Below are 27,921 nucleotides of genomic sequence, written 5' to 3'. Positions count from 1 at the left end.
GAGAGAAAGTGTTCCTTGTGTGATCTGGAGGAAGTGGAAAATGAAATGCACTTTTTATTCTACTGTCCTTCATATCATGATCTCAGATGCCTCCTTTTCAACAAAATATCAGAAAACTGTCCTGATTTGTTTTGCATGTCTGATGAAGATAGACTTTAGTTCCTGTTTACTCACAAAGTGTTCCAGTTTGCTCAGTTTGTGTTAAATGCTGTTCAGCAGCGTAGGAGCACACTCTATGTCTGATTTAGTTGTTGTCACTGCCAAATGTCTGAAGTGTACCACTGTGCTTTTGAATTACTTTAGGTCATTGTTGGACATGTGCAGTATTGTAACTGCTCTTCTTTCTTCTATTTTTCTTTTTCTTCTTATGTTGTTGCTCCTATTTTGTTTTGTTTTTGTAGTGCCTTGTAAGTCCATATGGGCTGGGCCCCTTAAGGTGCACGACAAGATGAATAATAAATAAACTAAACTAAACTAAACTAAACTATTTTGTATAACTATTTCTTCTTTTCTACTTGTATGTTTTTTCTTTTTTACTTTAACATGATGGAAATAAAGACATCAAATCAAATTTAAATCTACCCTAAACTTTGACATTCTAATGTGAATCGAACCAACGCTGTTGAAATTGTCGACATTTCCAACTGTACCGTGAACGCAACATCAACCAATCCCGTGAGCCGCACATGATGACGTATAATTTCAGCGCCATTTTGAGATGCCGCATAATAACAACGTTACAGATATCCACGGCATGTCCAGGGGTATTGTGGTGTGACCGTATGACACGGAGAAATAGTTTGTAAATCATAACCACCAGACGTCTCCAAAGTGACCCATGATGACGACATGACTTCAGCAATCATCTCAGCGATCAACACCCTCACGAAACCTCTCGGGGGTAAGCGGAGAGTGTTGACAGACTGAGGATAACTTAGAAAACGTGAATGAATGCAACAGTGAATGTAGTGATTCTGAGATGACTGAGAAGTATTACAGCGTGGGATGGATCACTTTATGTTATCTGGTGATATCTTTAACTAGCCACGAATACAAGAGAAGAATGGACAACATACAGAGCTCTTCCGTGGATACATTTATGTGTATTCACAGCTCATGAACACTGTATGTTCTGTAACCTAATAACGCGATAGTCCACTTGTCTGGTTCACTAATGCTGCAAGCCAGCCTTTAATGCAGGGGCGTCAAACTCATTTCAGTTCAGGGGCCACATACAGGCCGAGTTGATCTGAAGTGGGCCGGACCAGTAAAAACATAACAAATAACCTATAAATAACGACAACTCTGTTTTTCCATTTTTTTTAGTGCAAACAAGTACAAGTACATTTTGAAAATGTTCATATTTCATGAACTATCTTTCTACAAAAAACAGCTGTTGTATTTTTGGCCATGATGGGCCAAATATTATATTCTTTAAGCACTGAAACCTGCTGCGAACACACCAAACACACAGTGTAAAGTTTACTGCAGAAGAACAGATAGATTATAATAATGAACAAGGTAAAGTTGATTATTCTGGACCCCCCAGATCCAGCATGAACAGTTTGCTTGCTGGACAGTGTTGTATGCAGGGGTGTAGTGCTGGTGTTAGTAGTTAGATCATCTTAAAGTGCTCTAAAAAGTTTATGAATCTCAACCAGCAAGTAATCTATTTTCTCATTTGAGAAAAAAAGTCCTGGAAAAAAAGGATCGTTCTGGTGCGCTCCGTCAACACTATGATTTTATGCGACCCAAAGAGGACAAATTTGATATAGTAGTTACTTTCATTGAAAAATTGCAGTTAATGTCCTCTCTGTAAATTTTTCACTTTGCAAAGTCGTTCCGCGGGCCGGATTGGAACCTCTGGCGGGCCGGTTTTGGCCTGCGGGCCGCATCTTTGACATCCCTGCTCTAATGGAAGAATTGGTATCATTCAAAAGTGAAAGTAGCCTGTGTAAACTGTTATAGTCATTTTAACACAATTTAAAATATAGAGCAAAGCTTGTATTTACCATTTTACATGGCTTTTATTTTAACATCCACTATAACAGGGGTGTCAAACATACGGCCCGTGGGCCAAAACCAGCCCGCCAGAGGTTCCAATCCGGCCCAAGGGATGACTTTCCAAAGGGAAAAAATTACAGAGAAGTCATAAACTGCAATTTTTCAATAAAGATAACTAATATTTCAAATTTGTCTTCAATCAAACGGCTGACAGGGGGCACCTGAACGGCGCTCTGAGACCTTTTTTCTCAACATGAGAAAATATTTGCAGTTTGCATCCAGTGGAAATTCATTGTCTTTTTTTGGACCCCTGCATACAACACTGTCCAGCAAGCAAACTGTTCATGCTGTAGCAGAGGGGTCCAAAATAGTCAACTTTACCTTCTTCATTATTATAATCTATCTGTTCTTTTGCTGTAAACATTACACACTGTGTCAGGTGAATGGGTAACCTGTGTGTTTGGTGTGTTAGCAGCAGGTTTCAGGGCTTAAAGAGCAAAATATTCTGCCCCACTATGAGACTCATCCTGGCAAAAAATACAACAGCTGTTTTTATAGAAACATAGTTCATTAAATGTGAACATTTTAAGAATTTACTTTTTAGCACTAAAACAAAGGGAACAATTTAGAGTTGTTGTAATTTATATATTATGTTCTGATTTTACTGGTCCGGCCCACTTTAGATCAACTCGGGCTGTATATGGCCCCTGAACTGAAATGAGTTTGAAGCCCCTGCACTATAATATATACCTGATAATGCGTGAATCAAACACTGAGGTGGTCTGCTGCTGTTCTGTGGAAACAGGACGATTGCTGATTATACTCTGAGGTTGTGCACAGTCATGTTAAAGTCAGGGTCTTCAGTCATCAAGTTTAAAATTGGATTCAATTCATGTGTTCCCAGCTTTATTTTTTTAGTCACAAATTCATTTATTTATTGTTCAGACCCTGATGAATATACTAGTTTTGGAGTGGCCAATCACAGATTACATGGGAGTATATTTTTCCAAGTTGTATTACTCAGAAAACATGATGATTGGAGCAGAGGTTCCCAAAGTTTTTATTCCGTGACCCCAAAAATAAGAGTGCCAGAGACTGGAGACCCATGTTGTCCTGAGTTGGTTAAATGTTGCTCACAGCTGCACGCTAGAAGGCCAATCCCGAATCGTCTACATTTCTTTGTTAATTAATAAAGGGTGGTAGCAGCATAGTTCCCTCAGGGGTCATGTGGCAACAAAGTACAGAAGACAATTGATTATCTTTTGTATTTGCATGGATTTATCTATATTTTAGCTACATTTTTGTCTATATTTTCTCAACAATGAATAAAATATGACATTTGAGATTATCTAGGTTTTTTTTTTGGAAGGCATCTCGCAAAGATACTTTTTTTTGGCACAATGAGTTAAGCAGAGTGCATTAAGGCACCATAGTTTCCAATGCTCTCAGCACTGTCTGTAGCACATGGAGTAGAGATCGGTGCTGAGCAGATGCTGATATGTGATTCTACTGTAAACACACTGTGATACCACTTGTTGATGGTAGCTCTGCAAAACAGGTAACACTAAATCAACCCTCACTGCATGTTCTGTGTCTTGTTCTCTGCAGAAGGGTCTGTGCACAATGCTCAGTCCTCACAGCAAGAGGCCGTGGTGGCTGCGCTGCGAGCCAACAGAACGCTCCTCCTGGAACAGCTGCACAGTGACTCCAGCTTCGAGGAGGTGAGGAGGCTGAGGGAGGAGGTGATGGCTGAAGCAGACTGGTTCTCCAGTGATACAGAGGACACCATATGGAGCTTTGTCCAGGAATGTCTCCTCCTGTTCCTCACCCTATCACAGCATCTCTCCAGTGAACTTGAACTTTTCAATCGGACGCCTCCTCCCTCTGCAGCCAAACAACACACTCCAGAGTTTGCGCCTCCTTTACCTCCAGACGTCCTCAGCGTCAGCCAGCAAAAGACGCTTGGAGCTGCTCTTCAGTTTGTGGTTTCTCTGGGGCTCTGTCCCTACTTGGCTCCTGGGGTGGGGGTGCCTCTGGGGTGCAGGTCAGCGTTTGGGGCGATGGTGGAAAAACTCATCTGTGGTGGAAAAGCGTTGGAAAGAAGACAACGCCTTTTGATCACTACAAATGTTCTCTTGACGCTGGCAGAGCTGTCTTCTCTGGCCACACTGGTGTTCACACGACATCTTGGGGATGTGATGGCTGCTCTGTGCCAGCTGGGCCACCAACCACCTCGAGCAGAGGGAAGAGGCACAGAGGAGGAGAAGGTAATGCCATATGTTTTGTTTTTTTTATTGCTCTGTTTGTAAAATAAGCTGGAAAAGACAGTTATTGGAAAAAATGAAAAGGGTTAGGGTTATGGCTATTTTTGAAATAATTTATCTGTAATCATTTACTCCACAAACACATGAACCCTGCAGTCATTCCTCTGCTGGATTGTAGCAACTCCTAGTTGTCATAGCTAAAATCAAACCTCTTATTTAAGACCATGAAGTAAATGGATGACTTCTTGCATACCTTTCACTGCCTTTTTGTTTTTTTCTGAGTGCATTTCTATTTGGGCGTGTTGACAATGAGATAGTCCTTCTCAAGAGGTCGGTCCAAGTTTAAGCCACACAAGCTTTAAATGAAGTTCTCTCACAATAACAGGCTTTAACACAATGTTTGAAAAAGGCTGTTGACTATTATCCAGATGAACTATCTTCATTCACTACACATTCTGATCCAGTAGGGGGCAGTATGCACTTAAAAGTTTACCTGGCATATTTTTCATGATATAGCTTTTAATGCACATGAAAGTGCTCTGTTTGATGAGTGTTACATCCAGAAGTCATCGGGGAGTGAACATGTTTGAACATGTTGTCATGAGGGTTAAGAGCTCTTGGTGGTTTGATACATGTTGATTTGTCTAAAGAAGGGACTCAGTGGTCTGGTGAGCATACTTCTTTCTCAGACTTTGTAGTCCTCAGCTTCAGCAGTCACTGTTTCAGGTACAATTCACAGAGACTGTTAACCAGGTGCTGTGCAGCTCCCTTTGCAGCCACATGCTTTATTACTCTGCAGCACCTGTAACAGATTTTTTTATATTTAAAATCATCACTTCTGAAATCTTCACTGATGTCTCGGCCTAGAAATGACTTGCAGTTAGTTGTTGCAGTTGAATAATATATTTATCCAAACAGCTTTTGATGCATGTAAATACTAGAAATATAATGAATCTGTTATTCTGTCATTTTTATTGCAAACTTTGCAGATCCAGGACCTCAGTGCTGAGGAACGTCAAAAGTGCAAAGAGGCACTGAAAGGCCTTCTGGGAAAAGTCTACCAACCAATCGTTATTAAGGAGCTGCTGGTCCTCCAAGGTGGACCCAAACAGGTGTGTGTTTGGTCAGGGATCAATTCTAACCTCATCTGTAGTGATGAAGTTAGAATTTTTAAGTTTACTGCACACGAGGTGAATAACATGTTGTAATGTTTTCTTATTTCTAATTAAGGCATTGGTTAAGCTTTACTTTACTGTATGATTCCCCTTTCTGCAGTCTCCTTCAGTTGGGGTCTCTGGCAGCAGGACAGCTTTGGCATCAGCCCCCGCCTGGCTGAGGCGTCTGTGTGGTCAGCTGCTGTCTGAGAGGCTGACACAGCCCAATGGAGTCCAGGCTGTGGTCAGAGCCGTCCTGGGAGGAGGAACAGGTGAGCAAGAGGAGGGAGGTCATGACGGTAGAATGGGGGAAGAAATGGAGGTAGAGGTGAGGGTGAGTGGAGGATCAAATATCCATCCATAGAACTGGAGCATTACATAAGTGTGTCATTCTTTGGGTCATTGTCTCATATTAATGCACTATGGGTGATTTTCAAAGTGTTAAGTTTTTGTCAGGAGGAGTACGCTTGTTTCTTCCTTTCTATTGTTTGTTTTATTTCTATAATTATTGCTTTTGGATACACCAACACATGAACACAACTCATGAGTACAACTCATGAGTAAACCTACCTGGCATTAAACCTGCTTTTGATAATGGATACACTAGTATGGAGCTTGTATTTGATGTGTTCAAACCATGGTCCAAACCTGAAACACTGTCTGTGTCCTGTAGGGGGCGAGTCAGACTGGAAGAAATGTGAATGTGTGGCTCGGATCCTGGTGACCTGCCCTCAACAGTCTGCCTCAGCAGACATCTACTACAGACAAGTGTGTCTCCAGGTCAGAAACACACACACACACACACACACACACACACACACACACACACACACTATAATGCCAGTATTTTAACGACCAAACAAGCAATTAAAGCTGAATTCTAGGGTTTTATTGGCAAAAACCATGGAGACTCAAACAAAACTTGTTGTATTTGTCATTGATGTCTAGATCCTCGAGCTCCTCCACTTCAAAGACAAGCTGACAGCGCAACAATTCCAGCGTGTGGCCACCAGGGCGGCGCTCTCTATGGTGCAGCAGAAGCCAAGCCTTGCGCAGGAGTACCTGCTCGCTCCTCTGCTAGCACCTCTCCTACGCTGCACCACTGCTTCTTGTAAGTAGCATGGCCGTCTCATTCATGTGTGCTCACTGCTCAGTCATAATAAAGTACAGTCAGTGTAATCAAAATAGCAGCTCTTCTTTTCGGGGAACAGGTCACACTACCTGTCGTTTTTAAGGACATAGAAACAGATGCAGGAGACACAGATTAAAACAAGTTCTCAACTTAATTTGATGTTAGCATAGTACGCATATTAACTGCAATATTCCTTATGTTTACATCTGTTGGCGTTATGTTTTTCATGCTTGAATGAATTGTCTCTCAGTAATAACAGTTTACTGATGTTGGTCCCATTTTTCTCCTGTGTGTAAGACCTTATGCCAAAAACATCAAATGTGTAATAAGTAATCTACAGCAAATCTGAACAGTGTGTGTGTGTGTGCGTGTGTGCGTGTGTGCGTGTGTGTGTGTGTGTGTGTTTTCCAGATGAAGGTTGTTCTCAAGCTGCAGTGGAGGAGTGGGAGCTGACTCGCTGTGTGGAGGATGTGTTTAAGGTGAGGAGGTAACCACGTTAAACACAACATACTTCTGCTTTGATGAACCTCAAATTCATGTTAATATTAATTATTGTAGCTTATTTGCGCTTGGTACGACTCTGTGATTGGTGTAGTTTTAGTGAAAATACATGAAGTATACTCCTACAGGACCTTCTGTCCAAAATTCATCCTGAAAGAATAAATAAATTATAAAGAAGGTAGCATTTAGGGATTATTTTTCAAGACTTTGATCTCATTTGCAAGGTACTCATTTAACATAGAATGTGGTCTAGCCCTGCTATGTTTGTGATAGCGTCTTGAGATGTGAGATAGATAGAGGAGTCTCGTCTCACCCTGAAGGGATTCTAATTTGTATAACCACTTGTTCACTATACATTTTCCTGCGTATCACCTGTCTATCAACTAAAGACACAAATAATTTGACACAAAGAGATCAGAGATGGTTGGAGCCAGGTATAGCTCCTCAGCCTGCTCTCACATCTGTGCCCGATGGCTGTCATTATTTCTCAACTCTGAAGACCACCATAAGACAGAATCTTAAATTCTTGCCACAGTGTCAACAGGCAGAGGCAAAATGCACCGGTCTCCTTTCAGTGGTTGTCACTGGTGTCATTTTTGCTACTGAGAATTATTCACCATTGTTATGAGGTTTTGACCAATCAGAATCAAGTACTTAAAACAGTCACATAATTAATAGGAAAGCCAGGTAATAACATATAATCTAACTAATCAAACTAAACTCTATTCACAGATTAAAATATATTCTAACTATATTATTGGTGTCTTTGCTCTCTTGTCTCTCATGTTGCTGTCAGATCTGGGTGGTTGGAAACAGTCCCTCAGCTCCTCTCTTCAAAGCCCTGGAAGAAGTTCTTCTGGTGATCTTCACACTCTTCTGTTTCACCAAGCAGAACGTCTCCCACCTGCGGTAACTTTTTTACAAAGCATAATGATGTGACAACTAGGGTACTGTCTCTGCTGTTACACATAATATCACATGCTACAAGGGTTTTAAAGGATGCATGGGAGGGATTGCTTTTTATAGGGTACATATGTATGTTTTTAGTTAAATCCTACTCATCCTACTTTCCATTAGTTTTGATCTTTCTGAGGGTTTCCTGAACAAACTTTTCTTAAATATGCATCATAGAGTTCAATTTCAGTGATTCTACATTTACTGACAAAATATTACCCACATTGAGTTATGTATCCACCTCTCTATTCTAATTCTGCTGTGAAAACAGAAACTGAAATAAAGGTATGCCTGGCAGGAAACAAATTCTGCATGAATGTGAAGTACATGTGAGTAATTAGTCAGATATAAGGCAGGGCACTGAAAATTAACTGTGTGTGCGCACTGTGCTCTGTAGCGCCCCCTGTCAGGAGATTCTGCTGTGGTACCTGGGTCACTCTGAACCACCTGCAGCCCTGTCTGCTCTGAAACAGCTCTCTGGTCTGAAGAGGGAGAAGACAAACGAGGTGTCAGCAGGCTTCAGCTTCACCCCGGGCAGCGATGGGGGAGTCAGATTCTGCTCCAGAGACAGCTGCAGGTGACTAATATACTCTCACTGGAAATCTGTGTGATATTTACTATAAGTGTTTATTGTGTTGTTAAGAGAGGATTCCCACAACAAATACAGAGTAAAAAATAATAAATGTCTATTCTCTCTGTTGGTCCATCAGTGATGAAGATGATGCTCTGTATGAGAAGCTGTCAGGGGAGCAGTGGAGGCTGGAGTGTCTGATGCAGCTACTGACTGAACTCAAAGACTCTGACCTGCCGGGAGACTTCTTCCTGGAGCTGCTGCAGGTTAGAAATATAACACATACTCCCACATGTCGAACAGAATCCAGTCCAGACAGATGTGTCTTTGTGTTTAGCTTTGCTCAGTTAGTGGATAAAAAGTTAATTGTACTAGTTCTAAAGTTGTAGTGTGTGTCTGTGAGTGTTTCTGCTGTTCCATCATTTCCTTACCTCCCCTGCAGGAGCTAACCAGCTGGGCAGAAGATGCAGAAGATGAAGAGAATGAAGATGAAGAGGAGTTGGACGTGTCGGCCATGACACTCTTAGAGGTGGAGCAGCAGCTGCTAGGTCGGGCTGAGAAGAGAGGCCAGAGACTCGCTTTGCTTCAAGTGTTGGCTGCGATGGTTGAGTCTGTGCAGCACAGTGTGCTGCTGAGAAAGAACAGCCAGGTGAGCAAAGAAAACATAAACACTGCCACCTTCACATCTGCCATCAGCTTTGGGAATTACCTCTGTGAAGCCTATATTTTTTCTTTTTTTTTTTCTTTTTTACTTATCCAAGTCAGAAGTGATCAAATTGGAAGAAAGTGTAGCTGGAGAGAAGGGAGGGGTCAGCTGACACAAAGTTATCAGTGTTTGGCAGTGTTACCCAGCAGTTTTACCCAGCAGAAACAAACAAACAAACAAACAAACAAACAAACAAACAAACAAACAAACAAACAAACAAACAGAATGCTCGTAATCTCTAATTAAAGGTTGAGATCTTTTCTTTAATATTTTCAGACACATTGAATAGCAGTCTGACCTTGTTAGTGGCCAAATCAAGCATCTTTACTGGACCCCCTTTGATGGAGCATGTGCGCCAAAAGATGATGTAGAAGCTTGTCTTCTTCTGCCAGCTGAAGCAAAAATGAAGCAGTTCAAAAACGTTTGTTCATATTAGTCATTCAGACCCTGATACATGAAAAATAGGGCCCAGGTTTAAAAATACTGGAATTCCCTTCAGGTGATGCAAGTTGTGCGCACTGTGGGCGGCACCTAAAAATACACAGCAGAGGTGTTCTTAGCTTGTGTAAAACTGCATCTGTCCGGTGATAGTCTGTGTCCTATATTCATTATGTGTGGTTGTTCTGAAACAGACCCTTCCACACTTTTATGCTAAACTTCCTCTAAAGCTTTGACTATCCTCTGCAGCATCCAGTCCCTCCCTCTCTGAGGTGTTATCTCATCCTCCTGGGATGGCATCTTTCTTTTCCAACATCTTTAAAATCAGATGTTGTTCCTGTGGGAGTTTTTATAATGAAATCAGGCCAGAGTGACTCATGCTGCCTCACAAAAATAGCCTATTTGCTTCTATTCTGGTTGGTGTTATTGGGGGATTGAATGACTGGATGGAAGCTGCTGTGCAGCCAGGAAACATTCTCTCATAGATTAAGAAACCTCTGATAAAGTAGCCTGACCTCACTGGAGAATGTCTTATTTTTAGATGCAGCATCAGTACAAAGGCTTAGTGTTCACAAAGTTCAACCTAAAAATGGTTCTCTTACTTTTAACTCTTGTTTGTAGCACTATATTTCAAACATTTCTACGTTGGGTTTGAACTTTTAAATGAAACACACCTAAGTTTCCTTTTTTTCCCTGACTCTCTTTTTCTCTCTCCAGGTTGTGGACTTCCTTGTGTCCCTGCTCCAGAGGGCCTGTGTGGGTCTAGAAAGCACAGCTGGTCCAGGTCCTGGGAACCCGGTAGAGAGTGAGACACTGAGCATGGGGATTGGCCTGGTAGCAACTCTGCTCTCTGGACCTCAGGTACTTTTAACATAGCACATCAACATTTTGCATATCTAGTAACTTTTGATGCAAGTACTGTGTTTTTTATGTGATAAAGCTTAAAACTGGGACATTTTTAAATAACGTTATTGTTTTTTTTCTGCCTTTTCATGGAGGAAATTGTCTTTCAATTTGAGAGCATGACTTATCCATTTCACATTCCCGTTTAATGATGCTTTTCCTCAAAACCTTGCCCTTGCACTCAAATAGTTCCTGCATGCACTTTTATTTCCTCTGCTAGTGCTTGTACAGATTTCCTGATTTCCTGGGAAAGTGTGCAAACAACAACAAATCTGAGTGCAAGCATACAGCTGGGGCACAGACAGAGGAAGACTGAGTGCAAGCAGGGCTTGTTTAATGAAATGTTTGCTGAACTGACATCAGAAAACTTTGAAGCCTGTGTTGATGACTGACTGGACTGTCATTCCAATCATCCTATCCTCTTTTTTTAATTCCAGCTCAGCGCAGAGGACTACTCCTCCCTGTCTAGGTTGCTTCCACCACTGGACACCCTTTCTCAGAAGCACGCTGACGTTTTCATCCAGGAGCTGGCATCCAACCTCAAAGCTGTCATTGCCACACACGGTGCCTACCGCCCTGAAAACCTCACCACTGCTGCTCAATCCTCCACAATCACTGCAAAAACAGCAAAGAACAACAGTGTACCCCAAAAGAAAAAGAAAAAGATAGCAACTAAACCAGTCGGCTTGGAGGCTCGTCCTCGTTCGACTTCCACAATCAGTAACTCACAGAGCGACACCCAAATTAGACCCTCTGCGTCTCCTGAAGGGTCTCCAGCAGGAGGAAGTCCAACAGGTGGAAAGAGGAAAGCACGTGAACCTCAGACCCCACCTAAGACCTTTTCTGATTGTCTGTTGGAGGCGTGTGACCCTGACGTGCCTACCAGAGCGTACGCCCTGAGGGTGCTTACCCAGATGGTGCAACGCAAGAACCCAGAGGCTGTCCAGGGCCAGGAAGAAGTCCTCATGGTGGGGTTCTTCATGTCTTTACTCACTCTCTTTTCTTTTAATTTGATTGCAAGTAAAGATCTGCAGAAATTTTTGTTCCTAATACCTGATCCAGATTTTGACATCTAGCCTTTGGTATTGATGATACGAGACAAAGAAGTGCCTCTCCTTGAGAAGTCTATGAGAAATCCTTTAGTGTTAATTTACCGTGAAACCTTTTGATTTATATCCCACACGTATACTAACCATAGACTGTATAGATAATGGACGGTATCCGTATCTGTAACCTCTGTCGAGCTAGTGTGAGGTAAAGAGACAGGCTTTGAGCCTCCTAGCTAACAGCTACAGTGTTCCCTCCTGTCAATCAAGTCAGCTGTGCCTCTCATAATGGAAAACTCGTAATCTCAATACCCTCAAAACGCGTTATGAAAAAATACACTTCCCGTACAGTGTGTGCCGATCAAGAAATGAGCTATCCAGACTATACTCGTCTTTTGTACCAGGCTGTAAACGTGTTTATTTTTGCTGAAAAGATTGGCTTTTTGGAATTTGTGTGTATGTGGTTTCGGGTACTTCCGGAGCCAGCCTCAAGTAGACACTCAAGAAACTGCAGTTTTTAACAAGTCCGCATTGGCTTCGATTCTCGCGGCCGGAGGTTGCTGCTTGGGTACTAACAGGCATACGCACCGAAACCCAAATATTGTATGTTAGGCGGGTTTGGAAGACAACATTGGTCCGGCTACTAGCATCAGATTCTGAACAACTCTGGTTGCTCGAGCTCTATAAAGAAGTTTTCAAATCTTTTTTTGAAACCTTGTTGCTCAGAAACATGGTTACAATATGATGTAGCCATGATGTCATTTGAGGAGTCTCAATTTGATACTTTTGTCTCTATATGACCTTTAAAAGCAAACCAGATCATTAGATGAAATAATGACGATTTCAAAAAGTGATTTTATGCCTTGTCTCCACTGTCCTTGGCATAGTTTAACACTGAATAGTACTTCAGAGAAGAAACCATAAAGGAACATGCATGTAGTGGCATTACCTCCTGCACCAGTCTGAGTCAACATGTATAATAGATGAGGCAGTTGAACCTCATCTGCAGGGCAGTCAGGGTGGACAGTGGAGCACCCTTGGGACTTGTTAAGGTGGTTTGGGTGAGAGGGAGAAGACAACTGATTTAGTATTCTCTGTAATCAGCACCCCCGCTGTGAGCACCCTAGATCAGCACCCCACTTTTATGGAAGAAGCCCCTTTATTGATTTTTCTCTGAAGGTTGAGTTGAATTGAGGTCACGCTCAGATGTTTCATCCTTACATCCCCCCAAAATCCAGACATTACAGTCAGCTTGTCTGAGAACCCCCCTCCCCTCCTTCTTTTTTTTTTTACACCCATTTCCCCCTTGCTGATCAAACCTTCATCTTCAAGGCTGACTTTTAGTATGTGGGTGTAATGTTTGATTTATTCTCTTTGATAGTTGTATTTTTAATTCTAATGTATTCACTTCAGTGCCAGTATTGATCCTCCTTCTTACTACTGGCAGGATCCATCCCTTCATCCATTCAGGCAGTGGTTTGATGTTTTTCACTCCTTCTCAGGGAGTGTGGTCTATGTGGTGATAAATCTCACTGAGAGTCTGTTCTCTTCAGCTCTTCTTAGAAAACCTGGAGCATGAAGACTCATTTGTATACCTGTCTGCCATTCAAGGTAAAAATTAAAACAATCATTGATTGTTTATTTACAGAAAAAGTCTCTTTAATCCACAGATAATATTGTATAATCATTGGTGAAGGCAGATAAACTGATCATAAACTGTGTTTAGGTCTTTCTGTGTTGGCTGATTTCTACCCTGAGAGGATTCTAGAGAGGCTCCTGAAAGACTTCCAGCGTGGTCCCTCCCTCCCCACATCCAACAAGGAGCACTTTCTGGAGACCCGCCTCAAAATAGGAGAGGTCCTGATGAGGGCGAGTAGAGCGATGGGTGAGCACCAGCTAACGTTTATTCACAGTCACATTTGAATAATCAGACTTGCAAAGATATTAACCTGACATATGACTGATTTCCTGACCTGAAAAGGTGTGTTAAGACAAATTGAGGTCCACATTCTCTATGCCATGACAACATAAAAAGTGAATATAAAAACTAGGGCTGTCAAACAATTATTTTTATCACGATTAATCTCAGAATTTCAATAGTTAATCTTGATTAACTGCATTGTTTAAATCCATTATTTTGCATTTCAAAAGGTTTTTTAGGTCCATATTGATCCTGACTTTCAGATTTGATATTCAAGTTAATGCTGCACTGCTATACCAGTGTGGTCTGAAACCATGACTCAGAGGTAAGAGACAGCTTCAAAGTGCTTATTCTGTGACACACTGCTCTTATCTTTATTATATATTTTTAAAGAATAACACTGTTACACATTAAGAAATACGCAGGAGTGCACACGTACAAAATGTCCAATCAGCGTCAATATACAGTGCGGTTTCAGAGATAACTTTGATTACTCACTGTTGTCCAGTGATCCCTGGTTAATGCAACAACAGAATTGGCACTTTTTAGGGGTTCCAGTTTGGTTGCCTTCTCTGTTTCATCAAGTCCTATATTCATGAAACTATTATAACCCAAGATGGTAAGGCATATCGCAACAACCTGCCAACCTGAGGATGTTCCTTAGACCAAAGTCTTCCACAATGTTGACTGGTTGGCAGTCAGTTTGCTTCGCAGTTTAGCAAGTGCTTTAATTGTCTTCAATTGAGTTTCATTTTACCTGTCTTTATTAGTTTACATGGGTGGACTGGACAATCACACAAAACAGACAATAAATTGGCATATCAATAAGTGATAGAGGGCAGTAAAAAAATAAAAACAACGTCAACCTCTAAGGTGACAAATTTGTGTTCCCTCTGCTGCTGAAGTGACAGTGATTTGACTTTTTGCGTGGTAAAACTTAAACGTAAGTGAAGATGTTTGTGCTTTCATATGTCCATATTTGTTTACACATGTAGCCTGTAGTTGTCTGTGGTGGGCAGCTATCACAACACAAAGCCACAGTGCAGACTTGTCTTCCACACACATCTCTGTTGAGAAGGGACCCTGTTTATCAGAGTCCCTCTCTGATAGAAAACTCTGTTTTGTTTTTACCCTCTCTCTGCTTTTATCTGCCAGATTGCCATCGTACCACTTTCCCCTGGACAATTGGGGGGTTTATATCCTTGCTCAGAGATTGGATAGACAGTCAGTTTGCTGCACAGATGCCCAGAGAGCCCCAGTGTTTGTCTTGAAAACCCAGAGTGGCCAAGATTTGCCTTTTGCCAGGCTGTCATTGTAAATAAGAAGGTTTTCTTAATTGACTGGAGCAGTTGAGCAAATGTGGAATAAATGAATGTTTGGCATTGCTCTGGTTTGCTCCCAGTTGCTGGCTTTTTGCACTTGTAGAGAGGCACTTGCAGAGTTTGGGGGGCTTTAATAATGAGCAAAAGAAGGCAGAAAGTGCACTTCAAGCAGGTTTCGTCTGCAACGTGGAAAAGTATGAAATTTGATTGCAGTCATTTCCAGCTTTGGAGAAGTACAGTTAAGTAAAGAAGCATTGAAATATGTGTCTGTAGAACATCAACTCTATGCTGTTGATTTATTAAATTAAACTATATGACTCAGATTTTCTAAACTTAAATTGATCTTACAAACAGTCTTGTTCATGGCATTACAAGCTAACAGCCAGAGCAGGAAACATGCTCACCAATGTGTTAGAGAGCGGGGGCCAGAGGGGGCTTCATGTCATCCACAGTGATGCAAGAAACATGGCACCCTAATGAACACACACTCTATAGAGCTGCCTCAATGACTGGGCAGAGCTGTTTTGTTATAATGTACAAAGTGCCACATATACAGTAACTGAACGAAATCCCAACCTAGACAACATTTGTATTAAGAGAGGAATAATAACTATCTTTAAATTTTTTCCTTCTTTGTTTTTTTGTTTTGCTTTTGTTTAGTTTTTTGAATCTAATATATAATAATAATGCTAATAATAATAATGTAAATATCATAATTATTATTATTTTTAAATCATAATTATTATCATCATCATTTTTGTTATTTTTACTGTAGCGTTATAAATAACCAAGTATTAGGCTCGTCTGAACACTTATGAGTGTTGCAGTGATAGTCAGTAATAAAACTAATAATAACAATAATAATAATAATAATAATAATTATTATTATTATTATTATAATTATTATTATTACTGTAGCACCATAAATAACCAAACATTAGGCTCATCTGAACACTTATGAGTGTTAAAGTGATAGTCATCCTTTTTTTTTTTTCTTTTTTTTTTAAACTCTGAAAGCATCGAATAAACAAGGCTTCATAGATGACATTAAAATTCAAGTATTTTTTTTTTTATAACAAAGTTCCAGGTCCCTCTTGTGCAAAAATCTTTAAATTATGAAGAAAACTGTAAAATATTGTTTAATGTGATAAGAAAATGAAGTGGACATAGGACGGAGGAGGTTTCACTGAACAGACACATGTCATATTGGGGAGCATCCATATTACAAATTGAACTTTATCAACCTCTAGCTATTTGTTCTCTGGTGGCAGTTATTGTCTTAAATAGTTATAAAGAGAAATTCAAGCTTGGGATAAAATGATGAAATGGAAAATACCAGAGAATCTTTAAAGGAGACTACATCTGCATGTAAAGATTTACCAGGAAATAAAGTATATTGAAATGTACACAAAGCTCTATAGACTAAAACAGACTCTATATAAACATTTTTTTTCTTTGATGCAGCCTGTGGTTCTTAATAAGGTTATAAATACAGTTCAGCAACTTTAAAAGCATCTGGTGGAATGTTGCATCAGCTTTACCAGGTGTGGGTTTTGTCTGTGTGTTTATGCATGTGTAGGTGTGTGTATGTGTGTGTCTCGCCTTTGTGTGTATTGGTGGTCTGAGTCTTGGAACACAGAGGAAGTGTTTGGCACCCTAAGAATGATGGAGCAGCGAAATGGACCAGCTTGATCCGTGTGTGGAAGTGTGAGTGAGTTTTTGGATCAGGATAATATAGCCCACACACACACCCACACCCACACCCACACACACACACACACACACACACACACACACACACACACACACACACACACACACACACACACACACACACAACCTCACCCAAGTGTTACTACTACAATCCAGTCAGCTGGTTGTCTCTATGTGGGCTCTGGCTCTGGCTCTCCATCTCGTCGTTTGGCAGGAGCATCTACTCAGCAGTCAGCTGTGTTATACGCCGGTTTGTAGCTCTTTGTGTGTCAGCCTCTGTAATAGTGTCACACACAAACACACACTCACGCACACGCACGGCTGAATTAAGTGAGTATGGCTACTTGTAAACAGCAGTATTAGTCTTTAGTCAAGAGGCGATTTAGCTACTCTCCTCTCTCTCTTTCTCTCTCTCTCCAGTCATCTCTTTCTGCTGTTGCCTTTGTGTAGTTTGGCCTGTGATCATCCTGCCTGAAGCATTACGTTTTCATTGGGGTCTTTAGGTCAAAACTGAGTATAAAACTTGCTGTGTAACCTCATGAAGCTGCAGTTGACTTGACTACTTTATTTCCTTACATATTTCTCTTTTAGCATTAAAGTTAAAACACCCACTCACTTGGCCCTTTTTTTGCAATTTGCATGTATTGACTTGCATTTGATAACATGGTTGGAGTAATTCTTTTCTCCCCTCTCTCTCTCTCCTGCAGGGGAACTGGCGCCCCATCACGGCCGTCCTCTGGTGTGCGTCTTCCTGCAGGGAACCAGAGATCCGGACCAAAGCGTCAGAGCCAGCAGTCTGTCCAACCTGGGGGAGCTCTGTCAGAGACTGGACTACTCCTTGGGAACACTGGCTCAAGAGGTAAGACGACAAACCTCAAAGATCCTCGCAATGAAAAGACATAATTACAGAACTATAAAACCACGAGAAAATATGTAGAGTATTTTTACAGAGATCTGAAGCATTCAATTTTATGAAAGAGGCATTTAAAGACGGTACTCTAATACTATTAATGTCTTCTAATGTCTATTTAAGCACTACTTAGGAGCACATATCATCCAGCAGCGCATAATAAAGAAGAAAATATATACAGTCAAGTTCAAGGCACTTAAGAATCTTCAGGTATTCTTGTTACAGTTACAGCTAGGCCAACAGCTAAGTGTAGTTGCATCAGGCACACAACAATTGGTGTGACGCAGGATGTAGGGTCCCCTGAGTAAAGGAGAGGCGCAGGCCATATTCTCACTTTGTGTGTGTGTGTATATGATTCCTTGATTATGTGTGCGTATGTGCTGCACAAACACAAAAACCTGCCCACACACTTTGATTAGCATCTGAGTTTGCAGAAAATAAGCCCACATTTACATGTGTGTGTGTGTGTGTGTGTGTGTGTGTGTGTGTGTGTGTGTGTGTGTGTGTGTGTGTGTGTGTGTGTGTGTGTGTGTGTGTGTGTGTGTGTGTGTGTGTGTGTGTGTGTGTGTGTGTGTGTGTGTGTGTGTGTGTTTCCCCAACTGCTGCGGTGGTCAGAGGTGTGTGTGTGTGTGTGTGTGTGTGTGTGTGTGTGTGTGTGTGTGTGTGTGTGTGTGTGTGTGTGTGTGTGTGTGTGTGTTTGTTCGATGTAGCATGCTGGAATGAATAAGCCACACTGTCAGCTGGAGTAACAGGGCTGCTTATTCATGAACTTGCCCACCTTTACTTCCCCAGCCTCACGTGTGCGTGCGTGTGTGTGCGTGCGCGTGTGTGTGTGCGTGCGTGTGTGTGTGTGTGTGTGTGTGTGTGCGCGTGTGTGTGTGTGTGTGTGTGTGTGTGTGTGTGTGTGTGTGTGTGTGTGTAGAGAGAGAAATTGAGAGCCCATGTTGATTTAAATGTTTAATCAATACATCAGTCTATCAAGCTTAGATCTGTTACTGACCTCAGCACTGCAGGCAGTGTGTCAAATCCAGCACAGCTCCTCATCTCCCTTCACTTCCTACGTAAAGATAATCACTTACAGTATTCTAGCTTTGAACTCATGCTGAACCAACTGTACATGATTGTAAAAATTAATTTTTGCATGTTTGTGTGTGCACAGCTGAGCTCCTGTCTGACTGCTCTAATAAAGACAGAGAAGGAAGCAGAAGTGAGGAGAGCTGCTGTCCACGTTATCACACTGCTGCTCCGAGGCCTCAGCGACAAAGCGACCCAGGTACAACATGCACACACTCACCTGAGAAAAATCTGTTTCTGACCAACAATAAAATTCATTGTAATGATTTCCTAAAGGCTCAACGGTTATTTTGAAGCTCCAGGGCAGGGAGCGATGGATGCAGTTTTACCTGCAGGTCAAAGGGAAAATTACAGAGTTTTCTGAAAGTGTTGGTTCTCTCCGTTAGATTTGTAGTACACCCCCTCACACTCCTGCCAGATGCAGGAAATGATAAGTGTTTCTGGATGTTTCAGAGCTGGTAGTATTCCATCAGGTCACATCATGCTTTCAGGTTCTGGTGATGAAAAATAACAACCTTCGTTTTGAGGCAAACATTCATTTTTATTAGCCCATAGCTACAAACGATATGCCAAAGAGAGATGTAAGAACATAGCCTTGACATTTTTTCTTTCTTTCCTGAGTTCACCACCAATAAAACGTCATCTATCAGTCTACAGAAGTCTCATGTTATAACTGTATAGCTTCTTTCACACATGCACAAAACCTCTTAAAAAGGCTGTGAGACTTGCAGCTTAATTTTTCACATCAACTTTTTCTCACCAGTGAAATGTCTTCAAGAAGTCAGTGAGCCAATGTCTGAAAGCAGCAGGTGGAAGTCTTTCAGTGGAAAATTCATTGACACAGAGTGGGCGGAGTGATGACATTCACACTGAGCAGTGTTTTCTGCTTTTTCACTCTTCACTACTCACTTCAGTTGTCAGTATCATCTTTACTACTGTTATGTTAGTATGATGGATAGAGGCCACATGAAGCCCTCCTGACCTACACCAAACAGAGTATTTTGAGATGTGAGCAGGCGTCCAACAGAAAAACTATCACTTTGAGGTGCTTGTGTGAACAGGAAGTTCCTGCAAATATCAAAGCCTGAGCCCGAAATGATCAGGATAAGGTTGTGAGTACATGTGTGAATTGGGCTTATGATGCACATTGTTTGCCGTGGTTTCCCCTTGAATACAAAGAGTGAACCTTGGCAGCCCAAGAACCAAGCAGACAGCTCTCTGAAAATTAGGCTATTAACAGTTTTTAATGAATCTATTGAGCTTTTAGTACACACACATGGAAATGTTAAAGAGCCTAGCCTCATGAAAAGGAAAATAATTATGCCCATAGTATAGAAGAAGTGGCAGTGTTGCAGTGTGTGATGGTGTACAGGTGTGATTTACATGATGCTGGGCCTCACTTTTGTACTCTTTACTATTCTATCAACAAAGACAGAGTGGTCAATAAGGTCACCATGAGGCTACCTCCTCTGTCTCCATGGTTGAAGAATGTCTCCTCTCTCAAAGATAACATAAAAACAAATCAGGTCGAACCAAACCGACTTTTCTTCTTCAAACTGTGGAATGCTGGAGGCAGAAGGACTCAGTCTGGTCTTGGTCTCCTCCAGACTTTAAACAGGCTGAATACTGCAGCTCAGGGTGTGTTTTTGAGAGTGAGAGGCTGTTGTTACACAGTCTGACAGGTCCTGTAATCTGGTCTAATTCCCTGTGGTCATCACCAGGGTTAAGGACTAAATGTTAGCTTCTTGGACTAACTATAAACCCCATGTTTATGACTCACACCTCATTTTCAGTGTTTACATCCTCAGTCTCTGGACAGCCTTTCTTCAAGTGTTGTTTTTAGATAATGGAGCAAAGAATCCAAACTGATCACATCATAGATCTCTGGCCTCCTAATATGGTAGCAGTGGGGCAGCAATATGAATATTTACTCACTGTTCACTGTGTACCTTTGAGACTTAAACAATGCATTAGCTCAGCCAGTTTATGTAAAATATTACTGTATGGCAATTCAATCAAATAATGACACTAACTGTAATGATGGCACAGTTTTTAACAGCTTTAAGTAAAATGTTCATGAAATCCTGGAACTCTGTACTCATGAAACAAGTTTATAATCCATTAGATGTGATCATCAAACTAAAACAAGAAATTAAGATGAGTGTTTTGAGCTGCCATCCCAAGTTGCAGAAGGAAGCCGTTTAGCGGTTATCAGTGCCTCTTATCTCCTTCCTGATTTTGTCCTGCACATGTGTCCGTTTGGTTATCTTTATATTCTCAACGTTATTTTAACAAGGGACGTTCATAGACTGCATAATAAGTGGATGTAGTATCCCTGATGTCACATCTGATTCTGAAGTCTTGTTTTGAAGCCTATTCATGGCGGGTGCCATATTGGAAATGCTTAATTCAACCTAACTTTGTCAAGCTAGTGTGAGGTAAAGAGGCAGAGTTGAGGCTGGCTTTGAGCCTCCTCGCTAACAGCTACAGTGGCTCTAATTATGCAAAACTTGTAACCTTAATATCTTCCAAACAGCTGAGTTATATAAATATCATCCCCGTCCAGTGTGTGCCATTAGAGAAATTAGATGTTCAGTCTAAAGTCATTTTTTGTACAAGGCTGTAAACATGTTGATTTCTGCCGACTTTTTGGAATTGGTGTGTATGTGGTTTAAGGTACTCCAGTAAAAGCCTCAAGCAGACACCAGGAACTGAAGTTTTTAGCAGTTCTGCATTGGCTTCATATCTTACGGCCCAAGGTTTCCGCTTGGGGACGTTCCAAAGCAACCAGTTTCCTAGATGTTTGAGCAGAAATTTAAATCTTGAACAGCTGTCTGTTCCTTTGGTAAGAAAACACTCAGAAAACAGTCAAATTGAGCATAATTTACTCATGAGGTTAAACACGGGATCATGGGAGTCTGCAAGTAAACAAAGCCAAATTGCAGAGTGTGGTTAAATCTGGCAGAGCTAGCACCACCAGCCTTCATTCCTTCTTGCAGGTTTATGTCCACATGCCTGTGCTGATTTCACATTGCTCTGGTCAACTGTTTATGTGCCAGTTAACCAGACACAGCCTATATATAACTTAATCTCCATTTCCTAGATCATTATACTGCCAAACTTCAGTGTGCTACAAGATGCCATCTGCCATCTGTGCTTGTTTCTGTCCACTCATTGCATCTTTCACATTCATGAGAGGGGCATGATATTAGAAAATTATACTGCACTTCAGTACTACAGCACCACCCACGTCACCTCGATAATACAGTACAGAACAATTCTAAGCTTAAAAAATGTAATCCTTACTCAGAGCCATGAAATGAGTCTTATTTTTAGACCCTGTATTCTAAAAGATCAGCATTAGCATTAAAAGTGAGTTAAATTAGTTCTTCGTGCTGTGGGTGCTCAGTCTCAGTGTGTGAGGACCTGGCTGGAGTGTGATTTGGCGGTTGGGATGCTGCCACGATTACAGTGAGCTGTCCAGCTGCTGGTCTCGGACCAGGTCCTGTCATTATGAAACTGCAGCAGCTGTACGTGGCTAATGATACACAGAGGGGCATGAGAACAGATGAGAGGGACAGACCCTGACAGGCCGGGGCTCAAAGGTTAGGCCAAAGGTGGAGGAGAGCAGGGCGGGTGTAGTGGTGTGGAGGGTGGTAGAGGTGATGAAGTGGTTGAAAAGTAAATAGAGAGCAACAAACAATGAGGCAGGAGGCAGGAAATGCCATGACCTGTTAAAAAATTTATTTTAGAGGCTGAACTTTGATTGTGAGAAGAAATTCAGTTGATTTTGTAGCCTTTAAGATGGTTCTTTTCCGTAACCATAGTTACAGCATGAGTGGTTTAATACTCAAGCAAACCCTTGTTGAGCACAGACCATGTCAGAAACACAATATAAGACAGTATGTGTTATAGTGGAGCCAAAACCCTACAATAATCACAACCTCCTTCTAGTTTCATGCTACTTGTAGTTTTCCACACACAGGGAGGACTTGGTGAAACGAGTTAGACAGCTTGATGAGAACATGTTGCACGCAGCACTTTATCTAACAGCTCACTGTTGCACCTGTCTCTTGTTCCAGTACTCATTATAATGTCCTAAATCGGTCCTCTATCAAAAAATGGCATGTCATTATGCTCTTTAAGCCAGACACGAGGCAGCGCCCAAACTGTTTCTCTTGACTGTGAGAGAAAAGGAGACGACTGAATTTACTGATATTCTCAGCCCAGTCTGTAGGTTTGATTTCTAAGTGATCAACAACTAAGCTATAGTAGAGGTCACTGATTTTATGTTTATTGTTTTTCCTGGCTCTATACGTGTGTGTTATGTATAAATATGCAGCATTTATGTCTTTTTTCTCACTCTGTCTACATTTGAAAGTTAAAGGATAAATCTGTCTCACACAGCTTGGGTTGATTGCATCAGTAATAAACAAACCTTTGACCAAAGTTTCTTTAATATGAAAACAACAAAACTGAAACCATAGACTGTTTGTTGTAAGCTTCCACCACAGTCTGCAGAATAAGAATAATTAAAGGTCTTGCTTCCCTTCCTCTCTCCTTTCTCTAGGTTCTCAGAGACGTCTTGTTGGACCTGTACAGAGCTCTGAAGTGGGTGGTCCGCTCAGACCCGGATGAAGTCGCAGTGCTCCACGCCCAGCTGGCTCTGGAGGAGCTTGATGACGTGATGAGGAGGTTCATCTTCCCCAAGCAGAAGCTGGAGAAAAAGATTGTGGTGCTTCCATAGAGCTCAGAGTTTACTTCAGCAGGATCTTTATGGTTTGGACTTCAAGGGGACTCAATGTTTATGAGCTCTGCTTATGGCCCAACTAGTCCAGTACTAGCTTTGCCTTCAGGTAACATGGATTCTTTTAGCCCAGAGACTTCAGGCATCAACCAAGTCCTACCTTATTACTAGAACATTGTGCTAAACATCAGCTCAATAATTATTTTACAAAATAAAGTTCTAAAAGTATCTTTGTGATTTATTTAATTAATTCTGAACCTGCCACTGTCTACCCCCAATATATATTTCATATTCAGTTAAAAAGTGATCACATATCAGACCATGACATTGGATGAAGGAAAGCGTTAATGGCTGCATTTTCATATCTGAAGACAAGAAACAATTTCGATGAAGCATCTTATTTTGGCGAGATTGTGAACAAACTGACATGTAAAGAGGAACTTAAGTTAAGCCATGTGACAGAAAAAATCATTTGGGGGAAGATGGTGTCTTTTTTTAACTTTTGAATTATGATTTCGTTAGAAACAAAGTAGATTGGAAATTCTAACCGAGACTTGGTCAAAGCCTATTTTAGGAAGTCACAGTGCGGTTCAGTACTTTGAAACGTGCACACTTTCTTTACATATTGAGGGCTCCTTTAAGAAAGTTAGACCTCCAAATGTGGCTCAGGATTAAAAATATGTGACCTCACTCTTTTGGCTGGTTATTGTTATTTTGGTTTTCACATGAACTCAGACTTTTTCATACCTGGGGTTACATCTTTAAATCTTTGTAAACACGCCTCCTAGCAGTAGATGAAATGAATGCTCCTCTGGCAAATACTTAAACTCTAACCTGAAGTTTTGACGACTCAAAAGCTGGACATCTCTGTGTAAACAAGGACAAATGGGGTCCAGCAAGATTTGAACAGTGAGGCTCAAGGCTGACAGAGAGCAATGAGACATTCCTGCTTTTGTTTCATCCATTGAGCAAAAAGCTAACCGTGCTATGAGACATGACCTTCTCTCTGTCCCTCAAACAGCAAACACAAGAGGCTTCGACCTTGTTTGCAATCCGTGGATATTTCATCCATCGCGGAGTCAAGGTACTGAGGCAGGCCGAGTAGCAACATAGACTCTTTCATCATGTTGGCAGATTTAGGTCTCTCCACAGCCACCAAGCTATGACACTCACACCTGTGTTTACTCTAGAGGTTATGTATTTTTCTGCAGGGCCACCTCAAATAACACAAACAAAAAGATATACTTAAACACATGCCATAGATTGATGTAGAACATGTGAGACCTTCAACATCAATACACTTGATTTGTATGGAAGAAATTTTAGAGAACATGCTGGAAATGTGTCTGAAGACTGAACATGGAAAACTTTAGAAGTGGGGTCGCAATTGAAATTTCATTATGGAATTAAAACATGTTCTGTTTATTTTTGTTTTTCACCACTTAACACACATTCTCTACACCACTCACCATCCATACAAAGAAACAAAATAAAAAAGAATATCAGAAGAATATGGATAAATTAATTACTGATTAATTACTTTGCTGTTTGAGAGACAGAGAGAAGGCCATGTCTCATACAGTTAACTTGAGGTAAACATGAACCCTCTAGTTCAGAGAAAAGCCTGTTTTATAGGTGCAGCTTAATATATATATATATTTATATATGCTGGTAAAGGAAGCCAGCATCTCGAAAAAGCTTGTCAGCAGATAGAAGCATGAGAGGTGCTCTAAAATCTCCTGGTAGATGACTGTGTTGACTTTGGTTGATGAGACACATTGAAACACCAGCAGACAACATGGCATCATCACAGGCTACAAAAACTTAACACTGGACTTAAAACAGCTTGGATTATGTGCCTCTCCACTCTACCTCCTGGTACTTAGGTGAATAAAATATAATTCAGAAATACATAGAGTAAATTACATAATGTTCTTTCCTCCAACACTTCAGTCTTCATTTTCAATAGGAGCCAAAGCTATAAATAAATCATAAAAATTAGAAGCTAATTGGTCATTTGTTCTCCAGAATGTTGGTTGTTCAGTTGCAGCCTTAAGTTCACTATATCTGGAGGCTGTAGTCCTCGTCACAGAGATCGCTGGTTCGACTACCAGCCGGTCGACTACTGCATGTCTTCCCATACCCCCTTCTCCCCACAGTTCCTGTCTCTCTTCAGCTGTCCTATCAATAAAGGCAAAAAAGACCCAAAAAATATAACTTTAAAGTTCACTCCATCTTTACAGTGGAGAAAATCAGGGATAGTATGTTTCAGTAAGTTGAATTTAACAAAGTCATAGGAGGTCAAATGAATTCAATCGTTAAAGTGCATGACCCACAGAAACAGAACATGTAGTATACCTTTGCAGTTTTCCCAAAGCTCAAGGGTTTCCAGGTCTGTCACATAACCAATCCTGTAAAAAAAATTACATTATGCATTTGCCAAACAATAAACACTGCTTTTTAAAGTACAGTTGCATTGTTTTCCATGGAAAATGATTTTCAAATTCAACAATTTGACAGCAGTTTATCCTCAAATGCTCCCAATGTGAATGCTTCCTCAGCGATGATAGCTAGCTAATGTTAGCTGTCAAGGTAAGCCTTCCTCACTTGTCACAGTCATTAAGACAATGAGAAATGACCTGACAATGACCTGATGACCTTCCTAGCTCTATACTCTTTTTTTTTTTTTTAAAGCATTTTTTACCTTTCAGGTTCAGTCTAACTGCTCACTTCAAGACTGGCTTTAGCAGCAGCTGTAGCTGAATCTGTATGGTGAACATTTTGGAGCAATTAGCAACTAAAAATCAATGGGAATGGGACAGCTAGAGCTTTAAATATAATTTATATCGCAAATAATCAGGTAGACAGAAAAGTAATATCATGCTTAAATTTAAAATAAGTAACAGCTTAATATTACATTGTGACAACTTTATGAGATGCTAATTTGCCATTTTCTAAAAATGGACAGTAATAAAAGTCCACGTAACCACAAAATATGGTCATCATTAAGGCATCTCTTGGTTTATCAACAGCCTATTTATAGCATTCAGTTGGGCTTTATTCCTGTTTCTTTCTATTTTTCCCGTTTTGGTAGGTGACAGACGTGACCTTTCTTTGATGAGAGGGTGGAGGAAATAGGATTACAGATGGAATTCTATTAGGACTTGAAGTTGAACAAGCTGTGTATTTATCAGATTTAAAAAGCTAAGAGAGCTTAAGAGGGAAGTGCTCATCTGAGTGACCGGCTGGTGAATGAAACAATCTGAGCAACGTAAAGAACTGGTCTTTGCAGCCTTCTCCATGGGGAAATAAACCAACAACAATATTGTCTCTCATGCCCGGCCACTAAAAGTAAATCAATGTATGACAAACACAGAATGAGCCAACAAGCCATGTAAAAGAAAAAATGAATGAAATGTGCTATAGAAACTGAAAACTTATATAAAGCAGGAGCATAATACGATGGTTTCTGCTGTACACTCACAATTTAGCAACAGGGATTGACTTGCTTTTGAAGCCAGCCTGAAATGGTCACAAGAAAAGCTGCAGGTTTTGCACCCAATTGCTTAATTTTCTTTAGCCCATAGGGTTTGTGGGCTTCCATGATGTCAAAAATTAATCAAATGATGTTTTGATTTAATCATCAAAAAGGAATAATTTATGTTACCTGTATCATTTAAAAAATGTCCTACATCACAGACTGAGCTCAATTTAAATGCACAGTGCTTTTGAGTTATGTGCTCTTTGATTTTATTTCCAGCATTATTTCCAATGCAGACAGCTCGGTAGAAAAGTAGAGCTGATTTAATGCTCCCTAGAGACCCCTAATGAAGTTCTATACAAAGTTAAAACTTCATATCACTCTACCTGCAGGGTGCTCATTACAGACAAGGTCAAAAGGGTATTTGTCCCTCTGGGAAAGACAAAAGTAAGCTTAGTGTTGGCTGACATTGTCTTTACAGGACATCACACTGTTCTGTAAGTCAGGCAGATTTTTATCCTCATCTTGTTTTCTGTAACTAGCCATAAAGAGATTTAAAAATGCTCAATGCTAAATTGGATCATGCATTTTAATCCACTCAGCTATTTGATCAAGGTCATATGTGCTTGGAAACAGCAGGGAGCCTTTTTAATATGCTAACACGCAACATGGGTGGCATCACCAATGAGCTTAGCAGTGTGAAAGGCAGACAGCAAAATTTCTATTATAATTCAACATAGCCTAGATATCAGCTTCAGCTGAGAAAACCATTTTCCTGTTACCACGGGAGCATGACTGCGGCTTCTCAATTAAATCTGTCCAACTGCAGCATGATAACTGCTGAACACAACATTTTTAAGTCTGCTAACTCTGCCTTTAATAGAGCAGCTGAAAAGAGACAGGAAATGTGGGGAGTAGAGAGCGGGTGATAGCATGCAGCTGCAACAGCTACAGCCTCAATACATTGATGGTGTGCTTAAACTGCTGAGCCAACAGGACCCCAACATTTTAAAATCTTAATTCATACTGAAGACAAAGACCAAAGACTGTATGAATAATGGAAGTTGCCACCCTTGTTTC

At 40.8% G+C, this 27,921-nt stretch overlaps 1 protein-coding gene across 1 annotated transcript; it reads left to right on the top strand.

The window, feature by feature from the left end:
* The first annotated feature begins 715 nt into the window (after positions 1–715).
* On the top strand, positions 716–24,050 carry tango6 (transport and golgi organization 6 homolog (Drosophila)). The gene is made up of 18 exons (XM_034685665.1): positions 716–901; positions 3,613–4,271; positions 5,258–5,380; positions 5,544–5,694; positions 6,096–6,202; positions 6,371–6,533; positions 6,966–7,033; positions 7,852–7,964; positions 8,407–8,586; positions 8,720–8,846; positions 9,023–9,229; positions 10,442–10,585; positions 11,065–11,595; positions 13,227–13,284; positions 13,400–13,558; positions 17,337–17,488; positions 18,699–18,812; positions 23,184–24,050. Exons 1-18 carry the CDS (start codon positions 850–852, stop codon positions 23,358–23,360), a joined length of 3,285 nt encoding a protein of 1,094 aa, XP_034541556.1. The 5' UTR covers positions 716–849; the 3' UTR covers positions 23,361–24,050.
* The last annotated feature ends 3,871 nt before the right edge of the window (positions 24,051–27,921 follow it).

Source organism: Notolabrus celidotus, chromosome 6 (genome assembly GCF_009762535.1).
Source record: "Notolabrus celidotus isolate fNotCel1 chromosome 6, fNotCel1.pri, whole genome shotgun sequence".
NCBI lineage: Eukaryota > Metazoa > Chordata > Actinopteri > Labriformes > Labridae > Notolabrus > Notolabrus celidotus.
Note: the sequence above shows the minus strand (reverse complement) of the source record. Positions and strands in the feature narration are given on the sequence as shown.